Source organism: Crinia signifera, chromosome 1 (genome assembly GCF_055691185.1).
Source record: "Crinia signifera chromosome 1, ASM5569118v1, whole genome shotgun sequence".
NCBI classification, from domain to species: domain Eukaryota; kingdom Metazoa; phylum Chordata; class Amphibia; order Anura; family Myobatrachidae; genus Crinia; species Crinia signifera.
In genome coordinates, this window is record NC_139217.1 from 380860410 (window position 1) to 380877823 (window position 17414).

Below are 17414 nucleotides of genomic sequence, written 5' to 3' on the forward strand. Positions count from 1 at the left end.
TGCTTGTGGGAGAGCCGGGCAGCTTGTGCTTACAATAGTGGAGCCTGCTCTTCATGCTGTCGGCGCTGCTGATGCCTGTCAGTGTGACAGGCTAAATCAGCAGTAGCCGGTAGCAGCATACAGCACCAATCATAACGCTGGGTGGGCTGCGGATGCATTATATTTAGACTTAAAATGAAAATAGAAATGACAGTGGATCAGGGGTAAGTGGTACTGCGTACCTGCAACATATTTCTTACAGGTACTCCGTACCACGCCGTACCCCCTTACTTGCAACACTGGGTCCTCATTATATTACCAGTTTGAGGAAATAATATCATCTTAACACATTTCGGTACGTGCATTTAATGTTGTATGCACATGCTCACTCACCCAATACCCTGATTAAATGATTAATTAATTATACTAATCTTCTTGTTTAGGTATCCTTATATTTAATTTGTAAAGAATTTAAAACTTTCTGACCTTAAAGTCTTGTATTTACTATAGTGGTTGGATCAGATGAAGTCTGGGTCTTTATTATCTAGCAGGTGAACAGCACAGCATACCAGGTAAATCAGCACAGCAACAATGGTTACAGCATTGCAACATACAGGTCTCACAGCATAGTACAACACTTCAGGAAGCTCCAGTGGTCTTTACCGTAATCCACACTCCAGCCTATCACTTGGACAGCTATTCCACCATCAAGAGCAACCCTCTGCCCTTATATCAGGAGAACACAATCCTGCCTCACATCAGTTAGGAACACTGGACTTGATCTAGGAGATCATTCTGATTCATCCTCACCATTGCAAATTCACAATGGTGAGCGATTTTGATGGAGTGCGCATGCGCATATTTGCTTATGCGCATGTCATCTGTGCAAGCAGATGCACAGATCAGTATGGGCAGTGGGCATTAGGCCACAGCCACCAGTCTGTGGCCCAATCACGCTGGCTATTCCCATGGTATTTCACCCATGACGCAGCTGCAAGGGGCGGGCAGCTGACATCCACCCTCTTCCCATACCAAGGCACTGCATATCTAAGTCACCAAAGAGTGACTTAGATTTGAGAATGCCTTAAAAATCATTTGAAGATCAGTGACCATCGAATGATTTCATCCAGGCACGCAATCTGCGAATGGATGTTAAGCTTAAATCGGGGTACTTTCTTTGGTGCCCCCTTAGAGAGGGGTGAATCCTCCAGTATACAAACACAGCAATGAAGTGGCCCTCGGAGACTGAGAATATGATGAAAGACTGGACAATTTTAATCCATGTGGTAGATCAACGTTTTGGGCCGTGGAATCCCCATCTTCAGGATACAATACTATTGTATCCTGAAGACGGGGTTTCCACGCCCTAGTCTAGTCTATATTTTGGTATTGGCACGGTCATGTTCCATTATGCTCATACTGGGAGTACTATGTACTGTTTATCGGTATGCTAGTTTATTATTATTGTCGCTCTAGAATGTGATATGGTTTAGTATTGGTGCGGCTGTGTTACAGTAACACAGAACTAATTGTTTATATTAGCTACACAGTAAATGGCAAACCTTGTTTTTTCCCCCAATCATTAATTTCTTTGTGTGTGTGTGTGTGTGTGTATGTGCAAGATAACAGTACTAATGTGAAAAAGGAGTGATACGGTACAGTGTAAGGGAAAAAGGGGCGATACGGTGCGATGTATTGTGAATAAGGAGTGATACAGTGCAATGTAATCTGTATAAGGAGCAGCACTGTGTGTTTTAATGTGAAAAAGGAGCAATACATAATTAAGGAGCAGTACTTTGTGGTGTTATGTGAATATGGGGCAATATGGTATGCTATAATAAGAATAAGGAGCAATACGGTGCCATGTAATATAAATAAGGAGCAGTACCGTGTGGTGTTATGTGAATATGGGGCAATACAGTGGGCTATAGTGAGAATAAGGAGCACTAAGGTGCCATGTAATATGAATAAGGAGCAATATGGTGCCATGTAAACAGAATAAGAAGCTGTATGATATGGTGTAATGTGAATAAGGAGCAGTACGGTATGGTGTAATGTGAAAAAGGAGCAGTACAATGCCATGCAGAGTGCCTTTTAATGTTAGTATGTGGCATAATTTGATTTACAATCTATTGTGCGTTCATGCCCCTTTTTGGCTTGTGCACCTTCGACATGCACGTTGCCAATTTTAAATAATGCGCTTGCTGGCATAGAGAACCAAAATGAGGATTGCTACTGGAAAACATTGATGGGTGTTGCTGGCTGCTTCTGCGAGCAGTGCTGGGTCAGAGGTGGAACTAGGGTTGTAAGCCAAACTCTTTCCTAGGGCATCAAATTGGGTATGGCCAGCTCTGGACTCTCAGGAGACTAGGTCATCCTCCCACATTCTGCCCACTAGTAGTGAAAATGGGAGGACAGAGGGGTGTTGAGGACACAAGTCTAAGTGTATTGTTTCATCACAGTCATTCCTCTTCTGAGGTAAGATGCAATTCATGCACTGTTCCAAACCCAGAATTATTGCTTAAATGATTACTTTGCTTTTTACTTTTTAGAGCAGGGGTGGGGAACCTTTTTTGTGCCAACGGCCATTTGTATGGGGAAAAAATCCTTCGGGGGCATATGTAAAAATTTCTCTTACAAATTGTCCTGATGCAGCCGTCCCACGCTCCAGCAGCTGACACTGAATAGGACTGACAGTGTCCGGCTGCTGTTGATTAAGAGGAATCTCGCGAGAACTATCAACCTCTCGCGAGAATTCCCCTGTACTTTACTCCCAGCAAAACCAGCAGGTGGGTGGAAGGGCCCCTCAGACCGGCTATGGGGGCCCCCAGGCCTGAGGTTCCCCACCCCTGTTTTAGAGCATACGTCTCAACACTTGTTTTGATTACAGCAGAACAGTCCCGTCAATTGGACACTGTCTTGCTGTCCCACCCGTGGACCATAGTGTCCTCGCCGGTGGGGGGCACGATGAGAGAGTCAGTGATTACCACTGCTCTGCTCAACAACCAGTGATCACTGAATGGATGGCCCCACCCCCTTATCACATGGCAGCCCCCTTTTTAGGGCACGGCCACGCCTCCAGCATAGCAAGTCCAGCTTGCCAGGCAACAAAAGTTGGGAGGTATACTACAGGGATGGAGTTATTCGAGTTTGTGTCTGTACAGGATAATATTAATAAATCACTCCCTGAGTACAATCCCATAGAGAAGAAGTTGTGCTCATCCCTTCTGTGAGCACTGGAAGTTATAACAGAGGCCTGATAATACTCTGTGCCAGGAGTAACAATATGCATAGAGATGTGGCCTGACAGTGTTAGCAGTAAATTGCAACCCAATTTGTATACAATACTATACTGTAATGAAATGTCATATAAATAAGATAGAATAATGTCTGGACAGTGTTATTAATAATTGTGTATGTCTAATTTACCATGTAAAATACAATTAAAAACAGACTGAAATATAATTTGAAGCACATATTAAATTCAATTAAATCAAACCATTCCTGCTATGGTCCAAATACAATGAGCAATCAAAGAAATTTAAAAAAATGAATTGACATCTGCAACTTCATATAAAACTGAAGCCACACAAATGGTTTGTATATTATCAAAAGGAGGGGATCAGATGCAATCAACCAATCAGAAGCGTCTGACAACTAACCTCATCATCACTGCAGATAATACACCAGGGTTACAGCACTGCAATATGCAATATGTCTCTGCATCCAAGTCTAATTCTGTCACATAAACACACCCTTACATTACATGGTATAGCTTTCTCAGCCACTTCCCACAACCAGTTTGACTCTCTCTAAGGGCCAGATGTATGAAGCTTCAAAAAGTGATAAAAGGGAGAGTGATAAATAACTAGCTAATTAGCTCCTAACTGTCATGTCACAGACTTAAATGACAGTTTGGAGCTGATTGACTGTTTTTTCGCTAATGTAGGGTACACCCCAGAACGATTAGGGCTCAATCCCATCAATCCATACTTGCCTACTTTGGAAAAGGAAAAATTTTAGGAAGATTATAGTTGGTAGTAGAATTTTGCACAGCGCCCCATTGAGGGGACGTGTTGTTCTCCTCACAAAGGGCGTGTCTAGTTCTGTATATGGAGAGATTGTGAAAAGAGATTATGAACGTGTCACCTAGAAGTGTGGGTGTGTACTGCTACATCTGAGAATAATCTTTTAAAATGATTTATATCCAAATGTAGATGAGCCCCAAAGCAGTTAGTAAGAGCTACTATAGTTGGTAAAGTGCTGGGAAATGGTGCTGATGATTCAATGTAAATGTATCTATCTCTCATTCCTTTTCCCCCAAAAAATGTAACAGTGTAATGTGGGCTAGGTGAAATGAGGGAGATGGACTAATGAGGGAGAGAGGGAGATTGCTGTTATTTCAGGGAGTCTCCTGCAAAATGCAGGAGGTAGGCAACTATGCATCAATCTGGATCCATTTCCGACCAATTGGATGTAGATTGTATGTAGATCGGGCATGTTTTTGCATGTTTAGATCAGATTCCAATCCGATGCGCGTCCCCGATGTTGTTTGGTCGTTTTACAGATCCTACCTGCTGCAGGTAGGATCTGTAATAGACCCATTCAACTAGCTACAGACTCAGATTGGATTGGGATCGGATTGAGATCGTTAGCAGATCGTGTGCTCCAACAGATGGTGCGACCATCGCACAATCTGCTAACGATCTACTAACAATCAGGATCGTTCTGGTGTGTACCAGGCATAAGTCTTGTTAGTGTACACTGTACATATCTAGTGCAGAAATCAGTATCTTGTGGGGAAAAAAAACTCATAGGTCCAACTGTGTAAATAGCAAAGTCTATACTTCTGAAAGAAATGTTACTTGATACAGGGGCGTAAATTCATCCCAGTTGCCAGAGGCAAGTTGGAATTCGGCGCCTCCCCCACATAAACACACACAACTTACATTAATTTATAGATAGTGCCCTAAGTCAGTCTACAGTGTACGTGAGTAGCAGTGTAGCCCTCATTGCTTTCAGGAATTATGTTTCGCTTGCCTGAGGCAGGTCAATCAAATGCAGATAAACCTTGTCTTGTGCCGGTATATGGGGGCTGCCATGATCCCGGGTAATAGGATATTGCCCTTAGAACCCGATTCAGACTCCTTCCCTGGGCTAATTTGCAGCCCGAGTGATTATCAAATAACCACGCATGTACACGGTTTGCAGTGCACATGCGCAAGCCGACTGCTTGAAGGCTGGCATTCGCTTGCTGACACCCTGTGGGTGTGTGGGGGTATGCTGCCAGCATTTTAAGGAGAACCCCCCAGAAAACAGTGTATGAGGACAGAACTGTATTTAGACTGTGAAATTCAAATATGTGGGATTTCAGTTTTTGGGACTGAGCAGCGTTCTCCGATATATTTTGCTATATACAGTTTGCTATTGCATTTGTTTTAAATACATTGGTATGTTAACCCTTTGAGTGCCAACATCTCTGTGAGAGATGTGCAAAATATCCGCTAAAAAAAGCCAACATCGCTCACATTTGTTATATAAATTCAAATGACAAATGTTGTGTAAAAAAAAAGATTAGATTTCCTGTATAAGGTAAACAGGTCATTATGATGAGTAAAAATGTTTGCTTGCCAATTTTCACACCTATGGCACTCAAAGGGTTAATATAAATTATGTAGTAAAAAAAAAAAAAACATCAGTAACAATAATCAACTTCAGCTAAGGCTTTGTCATGTGGCTCTATGGGGATAATTCAGACCTGATCGCACGGCTGCGAATTTGCACACCGGCCAATTATCAATGCATACAGGTCGCAGTACGCATGTCAGAGACCATCCTGCAATGATAGCCTGCTAATGTTTTCGATCGCTGACCGCAAGCAGGGTGACTGACAGGAAGTAGGCACCTGGGGGTAATAACTGGCCTTTCTGTGTGAGCTCTAAGCAAAACGCAGGCATGCTGGGTAAGAACGCTGGGAGTGTCAGGGAAAACAGCATGTCTGAGCGTTTTAGGGGAGGATGTGTGATGTCAGCTTCAGGCCGGATACGCCTTTTTCCATCACACTATCGTCAGTCTCTGGCTACTCTGAGCCTGCGATGACTTGTGCCCAATGTAAAAATCATTTGATGGCCAGCATGGGTTTTGAACAAATTCGCCCAGCTGCAGATGATGTGTAGCCATACACATCCATTCACACCCTGTGCACATTCATCCGCAACACAGTATTTACCTCTAGCGGGGCAGTGGCTTAACTGAAAGGTAACTGTGCAATCAGGTCTGAATTACCCTCTATGTAAGCACCTCATTTGGATGCTGCAAACAGTTGTCTGTGAACTTAGCAGTAAAGCAGCCACATTAATACCAATGCTTTTTCCATGATCACTAGGGTTCATAGTAAATGTATGCGTAAGGCCTATCATTTGACCTCTGGTATATACAATATAAAGATGATAAAATATATAATAAATAAATAATGTTAAATGTTTGCATGGCATTCATTTTTAAACAAAACTCCTCGGATTGTTGTTTTTCATTTTTGGACCTCTTCAAAGGTCAGATGTATCAAGTTTCAAAAAGTGATAAAGTGGAGAGTGATAAGCAACCAGCCAATCAGCTACCTGTCATTTTTCAAACCCAGCCTGTAACATGGCAGTTAGGAGCTGATTGGCTGGCTGTTTATCACTCTCCATTTGATCACTTGATACATCTGTATACAGTTGTTAGGTCGACATGCATTGGGTCCCCCAACGAAGGTCGACATGGCTTAGGTCGGCACCTGAAATAGGTCAACATGCCAAAATCAACATGGATGGAAGGTGGACACAAGAATTATGTTGACGGTCAAAAGGTTGACATTGGTTTCTCACTTCTTCTGCACCGACAGGCGGTATTTTATGCCCTTCCATCCATTAGGGCATGGAGATAGGAAATAGACTAGCGTGCCAAACATAGCGAGGCACCGTGCCCGAAAAGTGGCCCATGTCAACATTCAGGACAAAAAACCCACGTCGACGGGTTGACAGTCAATCTAATGCTTGTGTCGACCTTCCATACATGTCAGCCTCAGGTATGTCGACTTATTTCAGGTGTCAACCTAAGCCATGTTGAACTATAGAGGTCGACCCAATGCATGTTAACATTTGTTTGGTTGATTGAATTACCCATACCCAATACATCTGGCCCCAAATGTCTTGCTCCATGCAGTGTTGAGTGAAAAGCTTGTCCCCACATGGTTATATTGTATTTTCATATTCTGCTCTTCTTTAAAAATCTTACAGAGACATTTATATATATTTGCTTTTGACAATGATTGATCCACTGAGCCACCGAGCCCGAAGTGTGGCGAGCGCAGCGAGCCCCGCGCGGGGACGCGTAATACATGTAAAGTAATCTGCGTACCCTCGCGGGGGTCGCTACGCTCACCACGCTTCGGGCTCGGTGGCTCGCTGCGCTCGCCACACTATATTAATTACACTCCACGCCGACGTGGATAGTGGGGGTATGAAAAGGTCGGAGGATGCGTTACGCCGCCCCTCGCGGGGCTCGCCACACTTCGGGGTGACGTGGAGAGTGGTGCTGTTTTAGGTGTTTTACCATATGAACTACTGAGATCGCATCTCTCATCTCATCTCACATCTCATCTCACATGATGTGCGATGCGATTTCACTCAGGATGCAGTGAATAAATTAAATAAATTAACTACTGAGATTGCATCACACACATTGCAAGGCACAAAAAGCCATGTGATGCGTGCGATGCGATCCCTGGAAATGTGGCCAACCCTCCTAAATACTGGCATCCCTCCTCTGCACAGCAGCATTACTTTCCCACAATTTTGCGGCTTTATGTGGGAGGGGTGGGGCTAAAGATGCAAATTACATCATTTAGCCGCCCCTCCTCGAAGACCCAGGAATTGCGAGATTTGCAGTACTGGGATGATGTCTGCATCAGGACTCGCCTTCCGAAGTGCTGCTGACAGTCTCCTATCCGGGCTTATCCCGGACAGGAGACTTTAAAAGTAGGCAACCCTGCTTTATATACAACCATCAAAATCCTAACATGCACTACAGTATGTCAGATTATCTTCAGATTCTGGCCATCACTGTACCAGGCTGTCCCATTTGTAACCCCACAGAGACCATCAATCCATTGTAAGAATCCTTTAAAAACAGTCATATATTTTTCCTATGTGCCAGGCAAACTGTGTAAGGTTGCCCCCTCATGCCAGCAATTTTTGTACAGTATTGACACTCATACACAATATTCACTGTGTCCGGTACTTCATATGCCATTACACTATGTCTGTAAGAAGCAAAATCAAGGACTGTGTACATACCCTGCAGATTCATTTGGTCCAGTGCTATTAATAAATGCATATTCTGCATCCAGGATCTGCCTCTTTCCTCATCTAGGGCTATACATCTGTGAGATGATGTTGGTATATATGACACCACACTTATGGCTGGTACACATGTTCAGATAAAAGCCAACAGACATTTGATATGACAGCCTGTATGGACACACAATGCATCTCCGTGTCTAGCCACAGGATATCTGCTTTCCTCTCCTGTGGTGGAGACATTTCCTCGTTCCTCCACTCATACAATGCCATATGCGGCTGACTTTTAACTTCAAAATACTGCATGTGGCGGACATGCTGGACCATTTGGCTTTCCTATCTATCTGTATTTTTAGGTCACACACATGCACCATAAAATTATTGGCGCAGCATGGATGGTGTTATGGTTAGCATTACTGCCTCACAGCACTGATGTCATGGGTTTGATTCCCACCATGGTCCTAACTGTGCAGAGTTTGTATATTCTCCCCGTACTTGCGAGGGTTTCATCCGGGTACTCCGGTTTCCTCCCACGATCCAAAAATATACTGGTAGGCTAATTGTCTCCAAACTAAATTAACCCTATAATGCCTGTGTGTGTGTGTGTGTGTGTGTGTGTGTGTGTGTGTGTGTGTGTGTGTGTGTGTGTGTGTGTGTGTGTGTGTGTGTGTGTGTGTGTGTGTGTATGTGGTAGGAATATAGATTGTAAGCTCCACTGGGGCAGGGACTGATGTGAATGTTCAAATATTCTCTGTAAAAGCGTTATCAAATATAAGTGCACTATAGAAATAACTGATTTATCTGGTAATATCAGGCAGATCACCCAGAAAATTGTATAATGCAGGCCCACCATTATTGATTGAAACAAAGACAGTATGCTTCTTCACTGGAGTCTGGAGAACATCACACAACAACATTGTAACTTTATGAAAAGAACATATACAGTACATAGCACTAAACGAGAAGCAACAAGCTCCAGTTTCCAGCATACGCTTCCACCTTACAACCTAAAACATATGCAAGTATTTAAAAAAAAAAAAGATTCCCCTCAGCACATGGGGCCTTATTCTAGTTCACTCTTTCTGACAAAATCCTTCTTAGATGGACAAAACCATGTGCACTGCAGGGGGGCAGATGTAAAACGTGCAGAGAGAATTAGGTTTGGGTGAGTTATTTTGTTTCTGTGCAGGGTAAATACTGGCTGCTTTATTTTTACACTGCAATATAGATCTCAATTTGAAGTAAAACCCCACCCAAATCTAATTCTCTCTGCACATGTTACATCTGCCCCACCTGCAGTGCACATGGTTTTGTCCTAAGAAGGCTTTAATAAGGCCTATGATGTGGTATGATTTAGGCTTCAAACATTTTACATGGTGTCACTAAAGTACACTTTTCCTCCTTCTATGCCAGGCATGTCGACAGAGGCAACCATGAAGATTAGGGGCTCTCATGAATCATAGGGTGTGGTATAGGGTCCCGACAGTTGGGATCCCGACAGTTATTAGCACGACGTTGGGATCCCGACAGTCATTAGCCCGACGACTACCCGGACCCAGACAGCATGGCGAGCGTAACAATGCTGCACATAGCGAGCCACCTATTCTATTCTCCCTCTATGGGGGTCGTGGACCCCCACAAGGGAAAATAGCCGACGGCCGTCGGGTACCTGGCTGTCGGTGTTTTGACAGTCGGGATCCCGACTCCCCGGACCCAGACAGCATGGCGAGCGTAACAAAGCTGCGGGCACAGTGGCTCGCTATGCGAGCCACCTATTCTATTCTCCCTCTATGGGGGTCGTAGACCCCCACAAGGGAAAATAGCCGACGGCCGTCGGGTACCTGGCTGTCGGTGTTTTGACAGTCGGGATCCCGACGTTGGGTAAATGCCTGTCTGGACCCTGACTGTCGGGACCCCGTCCGGCACCCGAATCCTAGACACAGCGCCTATTAGTACTTTCTAAACTTTTGATGCACTAATACACTGCCCCAGGCACACAGGGCCTCAGATGTCAATCCAACTGGCTGGCCCAATGTCTCACAGACCTGAGCCTGGAAGTGGGGGCCATAGACTGACCAACTTCCAGGTCCTCCTCCTACCCAAATTCCCAGAGCTGGCCTATCCTGCCATCCTCTTCTCACCTCCCTGCCAGTATGTGGTCAGAGGAAGGAGCAGGAGTTCTGCACAGCATTTGAGCTGCTCTGCTTCCATGCTGTGTGTCTCCAATCTACTCATCCATGCTCTGTATTTGGAAACCCCCATTTTGGGAGCAATGGCATCAGAAGCACCAGCCCCTCACTGTGCAGTTGTCATGGTTACCAGGGTTGGCTGCAGCAGGCCAGAGACAGCAGCAGCACCCCAACTCCAGGGAGGAGGAAGCAACCGGTGATCCTGCTGCAAAAGATAATTCTAGGGAGACTGTGTGGGGTATATTGGGGTGATAGGGCTAGAGAGCAGCCAGGATTGAGGATGGGTTGCATCCATCCTTGGTTACAGCAGCAATTTGTATGACACATCCACTTTCCAAATAAGGGGGGAGGGGAGTAACTCTTCCTTTGTATGCACACCATAGGTCAGCAGGTTGCCTCTTCATCCCTCAGCCCCCAAACTGTCGCTCAATAGTACTACAAGTTTCAGAATGCTCAATCCCTGCAAATGAAAACTGGTTTTTGTACTTGTTCTAGTGCTCTTGCACTGCTGGATGATCAGGATCTATCATATATATATATATATATATATTATTATGGACTGTGGATTTTAGGACAGTAATATTGTGGAACAAAAGCTGAGAGACAGTCCTGCACCGATGAATTGGCAGAATTGAGGGAGCCCTTTGGAGTGGTGTCAGCTGGTACTTGTCCTATGCATGTATTGGAATAGTTCCACATGTAGTAGGTGTCCAAATGAGGTCCTGGTTCAGGTATCTGATAATAGAGGTCCACACTGGCAGTTGTGGTTGGGCGGGGTGTCTGACACTGACGCGTTTCGCTGAGGGGTACTCAGTTTTTCACCAAAATGCATTAGGTGCAGACACCCCTCCCAACCACAACTGCCAGTGTGGGCCTCTATTATTGGAATACATGAACCAGGACCTCATTTGGACACCTACTACTCCCCTCAACTCTCCTTGGAGAATCTTTGCAGGTCCCGCAAACTGGAACTGGAAATTCCTCTATGATGTGATCAAGCAATAAAAATAATGTAGATGTAGACCAGTGGAGAAGTTGCCCCTAGAAACGAATTAGCTTGTCCACTTACCCAGTCTGTTCACTGCTTGATACATCAATGCCGTTGAAAGAACATTTAATACTTCATCTAATATAGTGCTTCATTTGAACTATAGCTAGCAGCACATATCCTCTTTGCTCCCAGAGCTTCCTAGGATGTCCCCCCCCTTCCCTTTCTTCATTTTCCCCGTAGGTATTGCAATGATCACATTTTTTACACCTTGTGCAGAGCATGAGGGTCTGTTCTCCTCTTGTAGGAATTGATGGCAGGAAGTGACAAAATAGCCATAAACCACACTTCCAGCCCATTAATCTCACAGAGGAGCAGCGGCAACTTCACTGCTACCAATGTCCGACTGTGGCCTGCCGGGGGCATACATTGGTTGGGGACCATGCTTAGGCATGTGGGCAGCAACCACAGAGGTTTCTCTAAATGTTAGAGTCCATGGTCTGAATGGTTTCATAAATAAATTATATATATATATATATATATATATATATATATATATATATATATATATATATATATATATATATATATATATATATATATATAGTAAATTCTGCCAGTGCATGCATGATTATGTACCAGGTTAATAACCGGAAAACACTGTTTAAAATACACCATAGACCTTTGCAGTATAAGGTAACATTGATTCCTATAGGCGGATCCAGGCAGTACCCCGGTATCCCTGTGGGGCAACCCAACTCTGAATGCTACATGTCATTGTGAGTGGGAGCTGTAGTGGAAAGAAAACGAATAAGTGACAGTATGTCAATCATACAGTCTTCCCCTAAGGCATCCCCTCAAAAACCTGGCAATTTAGGTTATTCTGATGGTAATACCAGACCAATGCTCTATAGTGTCTTCCCAGCCAAGTTCTCTAAACCTCATAAGATCTTTATGATGAAGTGCAGCTGGCCATGAAGCAAGATTACTGGAGTCTCATACCTCAACTAAAAAACGCAATTTCACACTGTCAATGTAGAGAGCTCTTCTAAGATATCCTGGTGGGGGGGAGATCTGGTGGAAGCTAATCCAGGTAAGGGTATAACTCACTTATAAATTGGGGGGGGGGGGGGACAAGATGAAAACAATGAAAACAGGGTAGGAGAAGATTGGAGTTTTTTTGCATGCATTTTTATATTGTTGCATACACTATTCACTAGTCTTGTTAACCAATATGAGCCTTGGCAAATAAAATGGAAAGTTAGTGTGCTGATGCAAGGAGCTGGGGATTTGTGGCTGAATACCAATGCCTTAGAAACATTTTTAAGACATCTAAAGGATAGTTATTGCTGTGGACTTTTAGTTTTAAGTTGCAACAAGACAATGTTACAAAGCACTTCCTCATGTCCCACATCCACATGAAACAACTTTATAGCTCTGGCAAGCGACTTTAGTGGTTAATGACAGCCTTATAATTAATACCACCCTAGGCCACGGACCTGTTGCCCTTATTGTTTTCTCTTAACTCCCATGAATTTTCCACTTTCATTGAATCGGCATCTGTCACAGGCAAGACACAAGCAAATGCTGTATAAAATCAAACATATTCACAAATATGTTTTCACTCTGTGCGGTAGGGTCTACAAAATAATTTGATTGTCAACACATGTGCATTGCATAATGGAAGGAATAAGGTCACAAAAATACCTGTATATTGGAAAAATAAAAATCTGTTAGATTTATCCAGCACAGAGACATAGGATCTGCTAGTTGCAAATTACTTTTCATCAGAAAGCAATCAATACATTGAAATGAAAGCAGACCATCTTCAAAACTGAAAACAAAAAATTGTTCTACATGTTTACTGGGAAATATATATGGGACGACACCGAGGTTGATCATATAAGTGCTGAAGGGTGCGATTTGCCGTTCGGGAGCTGTTTAAACGCTGAAAACAGCACCCAAATTAAGCCTATCTCGCACCGTTTGCAGGGCTGAATTTGCTTAAAAATGATTGTACCCCTATGGACAGGCGACAGGGGGGTCAAAGGGGACACTCGTACCGGGCCCGACCAGTTGAGGGGCCCCAAGACTTTGAGGGATTCAGGGTCTGAAAGCATGGCTGCCTAATCACTTGTCTGGCTACCTGTACTAATGAGTTTAGTGACATCACGCAACACACTAAACCACACAACGCACAATGCTGTGCCCTCCCATCTCTGCCCACCCCTATTATATTGCATTGTAAATACTACAAGCACTTTTAAGCAAAGTCAGGCCCTTATTCAGATCTGATCACAGTACAATGGGCAAAACCATGTGCACTGCAGGTGGGGCAGATGTAACATGTATAGAGAGAGTTACATTTGTGTGAGTTATTTTGTTTCTGTGCAGGGTAAATACTGGCTGCATTATTTTTACACTGCAATTTAGATTTCAGTTTCAACACACCCTACCCAAATGTAACTCTCTCTGCACATGTTACATCTGCCCCACCTGCAGTGCACATGGTTTTGCCCATTTTGAGAACAAATTTGTACTGCGATCAGATCTGAATAAGGGCCTCAGTCCACCGTAAACTGCGCCCTGTGCTGTGATGATTTGCGAGTGCGAATCATCCGCACCTAATAGGATTGACACAACAGAATATAAAACATGGAGTCGACTTATATAAAATAATAATGAACCACTTAATCTTCATTTAGAATAAATACACTCTAATAATGACCTGATGCTATCAGTTGTGTTATGACATCCATAAGGCCTGTTTGCAAGGAAAATGAAATACATCTACTAACATGAACTATGTTATACTTATAGGCCGTTGGTAACTGAACTATAATGTCATTTATTCATACTTAACTTCTATGCTGAGCATCTGTGAACATACTGTAAAACATGTTTGTGTAACTGAGCAAGGGACCACCTGACTCAAAGGTTTTTTTATCCAAAGTTAGTTTTGAACCATAAGTTAGTGTAGTGACTGACCTGAGTTTCTAGGTACAGCTGCAAACACCAGTGGAATCTTACAGTTTACAGACAGAAATATAGTACAAATACTGTATTACGCATATTATTGGAACGTTTTAACACTAAAGATCAGCAAACGCAAACCGAACTCAATGGCACTTGGAGGGTCTGCACAAAATAATTAGAAGGAATCCCCAATTACATGCAGTATACCACTTAGGAGGGTAGAATAAAAAAAAAAATCAATTGCAGATACTGTACATCTCTGTCTAGTAAAATGAGTAAACCACAGCAAATGACATATACATGACAGCAGACTTTAAAGCAAATGAAAGGGCCTAGCTTGGCCAGGTCTATATCTTTCACTCTATATTATTGTATACAGTAGGATATTGTCCTCGGATTTCAGCTGTGCTGCTCTGCCTCTGTGTGTGCTGCAAACCCCCAGCCTATTATACAGTGATTGGTGCCATAGTGAAATCTAATAAATGCAGAACAGCAGCATCTTTGTACAATGCAGAAAGACTTGTGACATCTATCTGTAACAATTCAGCAGGAATGAATGGCAGCAGGTGTGGGCTGGGGAAGAAGACGGAGGGGACATACTGTAGGAGCACTGCACAAGTCTCTCATACAGGGAAGCACCTTTGCGACCACCTGCAGAATGCGCAGGCTCACTCCATTGCACTGCAGCTGCTTAATTTATGGCACTGCACACCAAGCAGGGGATATAAACAAACCCACTGCCAGCATGAAAGATAGGGGGATGGGTCGAAATGAAAGATATGAGATCGCCCCAGTGGGTGCAGAGGAACAACCCCAATAGCACTGAGCACCGCAGTCCTGGTGGGCAAAGTATCAGTGTGCTACATACAGCAAGCGCCCAGTAAGAAGACAGAGATAGTAATAACACCAGCAGCCAATGCTGACAATAGCGAGGTTGCATGCAGATGCCCCAAGGTAATCTCCTACCTCCAGTGTCCTGATTTCTTTCTGTGTCAAGTCGTTGGAGGTGGCACACTTGGTCCTGAGCCCCTCCAGGTTAGAGATGCTGATATCTATCATGTTTTGTACCAACTCGCACTGCTGCAGGGCTTTCTGCAAACTCAGAGGCTGATCGTCGCTGCTGGGCACATTTTCTTCATCCATTTCTCCCCTTTGCTCTGCAGTCACCCTTTTCTTCCCACCCCCCTCCCCCCCACCCACCCCCCCCAGAAATAATATTAATACAAAAATGAGCTGTATCCCTACTCTAACCTTCTCCCACTGGTCCACCCCACCCACCCCTCTGCTTCCTCCCACTACCCCAGGCTTCAGCACAGGTGCATGGATAGGGCAGCCTGTGTGCACAGAGGATGCATCAAACCTACACCCTGCACACTAGCTGACTCCTCCATCTGCCTCCATTAGAGTGAGTGCTCCTCGGTGCCTCCAGCCGAGATGCTGTATCACACGAGCACCAGGCAGCGGTGCTGATGCTGCCAACAGCCGGAAAGAAAGAAATGTGTGTGCGTGCACAGGCTCTGTCTGCAAAGCAGCTTCCAGCAGAAACAAATAATAATAATAATAATACAAATCATACAAAAATAATAGCAGTGATATCAGGAGGTGTTCATCTCTTCACAACACCTGCACGCCATCTCGGTGCTTGCAGGAGCTCACAGTTGCACTTGGCAGGGTGCTTTCTTTATTATTATTATTATTATTTGGTTGCTGTAGGATGCCTTTTTTATTGATAATAATTACTCTTTGTGATGTGTGCATGGGCTGACCCTTAGGGTGATTGCTGCATGCAATTGCTGGTGCCGGTGCCTGCTGCTGCCCGTACTGCTGCTGCTGCATCCCCTCCTGCCTCTCTCTGCACCGACATCTTGCCTGTCAATCATGCGCGCCCTGGGCTCGGATGGGAGGAGTGGGCGGAGCTTGGGAGAGAGCAGCATGAACGCGCGCTCACAGCAGGACCAGACTGTGCTGCTGGGTGTAGGTTAGAGCTGTGTGTGTGCTCTTTCACCCTACTTGACTTTGGATACCATTGTACAGTTACTATAAATAAAACTAATACAAGTTGAAGTTGTGTCCAGTGTAGTAACCTGTTTATGTGGATTTATTAAACATTAAACTTGGTTAATTCAGCCAAACAACAATATTGTTGTATGTGCTATCCAGTAATTCACGTTTGCCAATTGTTTTAGATACTTTAGGATACAGGATAATTAGTAGAAATGATGCCTTCAAAATCCATTACATTTACCTCAACCTCGCTTTTGTTTATAAATTATTATTAAACATTATTTTTATTTATATGGAGCCACAAGGGTTCTGTAGCTCCTAACAGAATACATGAATGACCAAAACAGGAAAATAACTGCTAGGCCCCCATACACTATGGCCCTTATTCTGATTCATTCGCTCCCCTGCGTGTTTGTGCAGGGGAGCGATGTTTTGCAACTGCGCATGTGCATAGTCTGCTATGCGCATGTGCAACCACTGTGTGCGAGCCCCCACGGCGAATAGATTATTTGCTGGCGCTTGCACACATCAATACAGACGTGGGGGGGCGTGGGTTTGCGGGCAGGGAGATTCGCCCATGGGAACGCTGGGCGTTCTCATGGTAATTCCCTGATGATGTGGGTATGGGGGGCAGGCATCTGACATCCGCTGGCTTCCTGTACAGGCACTCACAGATGTTAAGCCTCGTACACACGGGGGATATATATTGCTCAGCCATATATTGCTGAGCAATATATGGCTGAGCTATATATTGCTCAGTTTCTCCTTTTCATCAGCGACCAGAGATGGTCGCTGATGAAAGGGAACCTCTGCCGGCGGTGCCGCAGAGGTAATCAGCTGGTCGCAGGAGCAAGCTTCTGCGATCAGTGATCATAAGGGGGCTAAAAACGTGAGCGTGCACCCGGTGATTTATCGCTGGTGTGCACTCCAATCACTGGC

At 44.3% G+C, this 17414-nt stretch overlaps 1 protein-coding gene across 4 annotated transcripts in view; it reads right to left on the reverse strand.

Annotated features, from left to right (window-relative positions):
• Positions 1-16376, reverse strand: part of KSR2 (kinase suppressor of ras 2) — a 435191-nt gene extending 418815 nt beyond the window's left edge. The window contains exon 1 of one of the 4 annotated variants that reach the window (XR_014445794.1): positions 15438-16375. Coding sequence is in view for 2 of the 4 variants with exons in the window: in XM_083151467.1 (XP_083007593.1) it covers positions 15438-15614 (177 nt within the window). In the remaining 2 variants the exon portion in view is untranslated. Of the gene's footprint in view, positions 1-15437 lie in introns of all 4 variants that reach the window. The other 3 variants (XR_014445796.1, XM_083151467.1, XM_083151468.1) reach the window with 3 other exon arrangements.
• Between the last annotated feature and the right edge of the window lie 1038 nt (positions 16377-17414).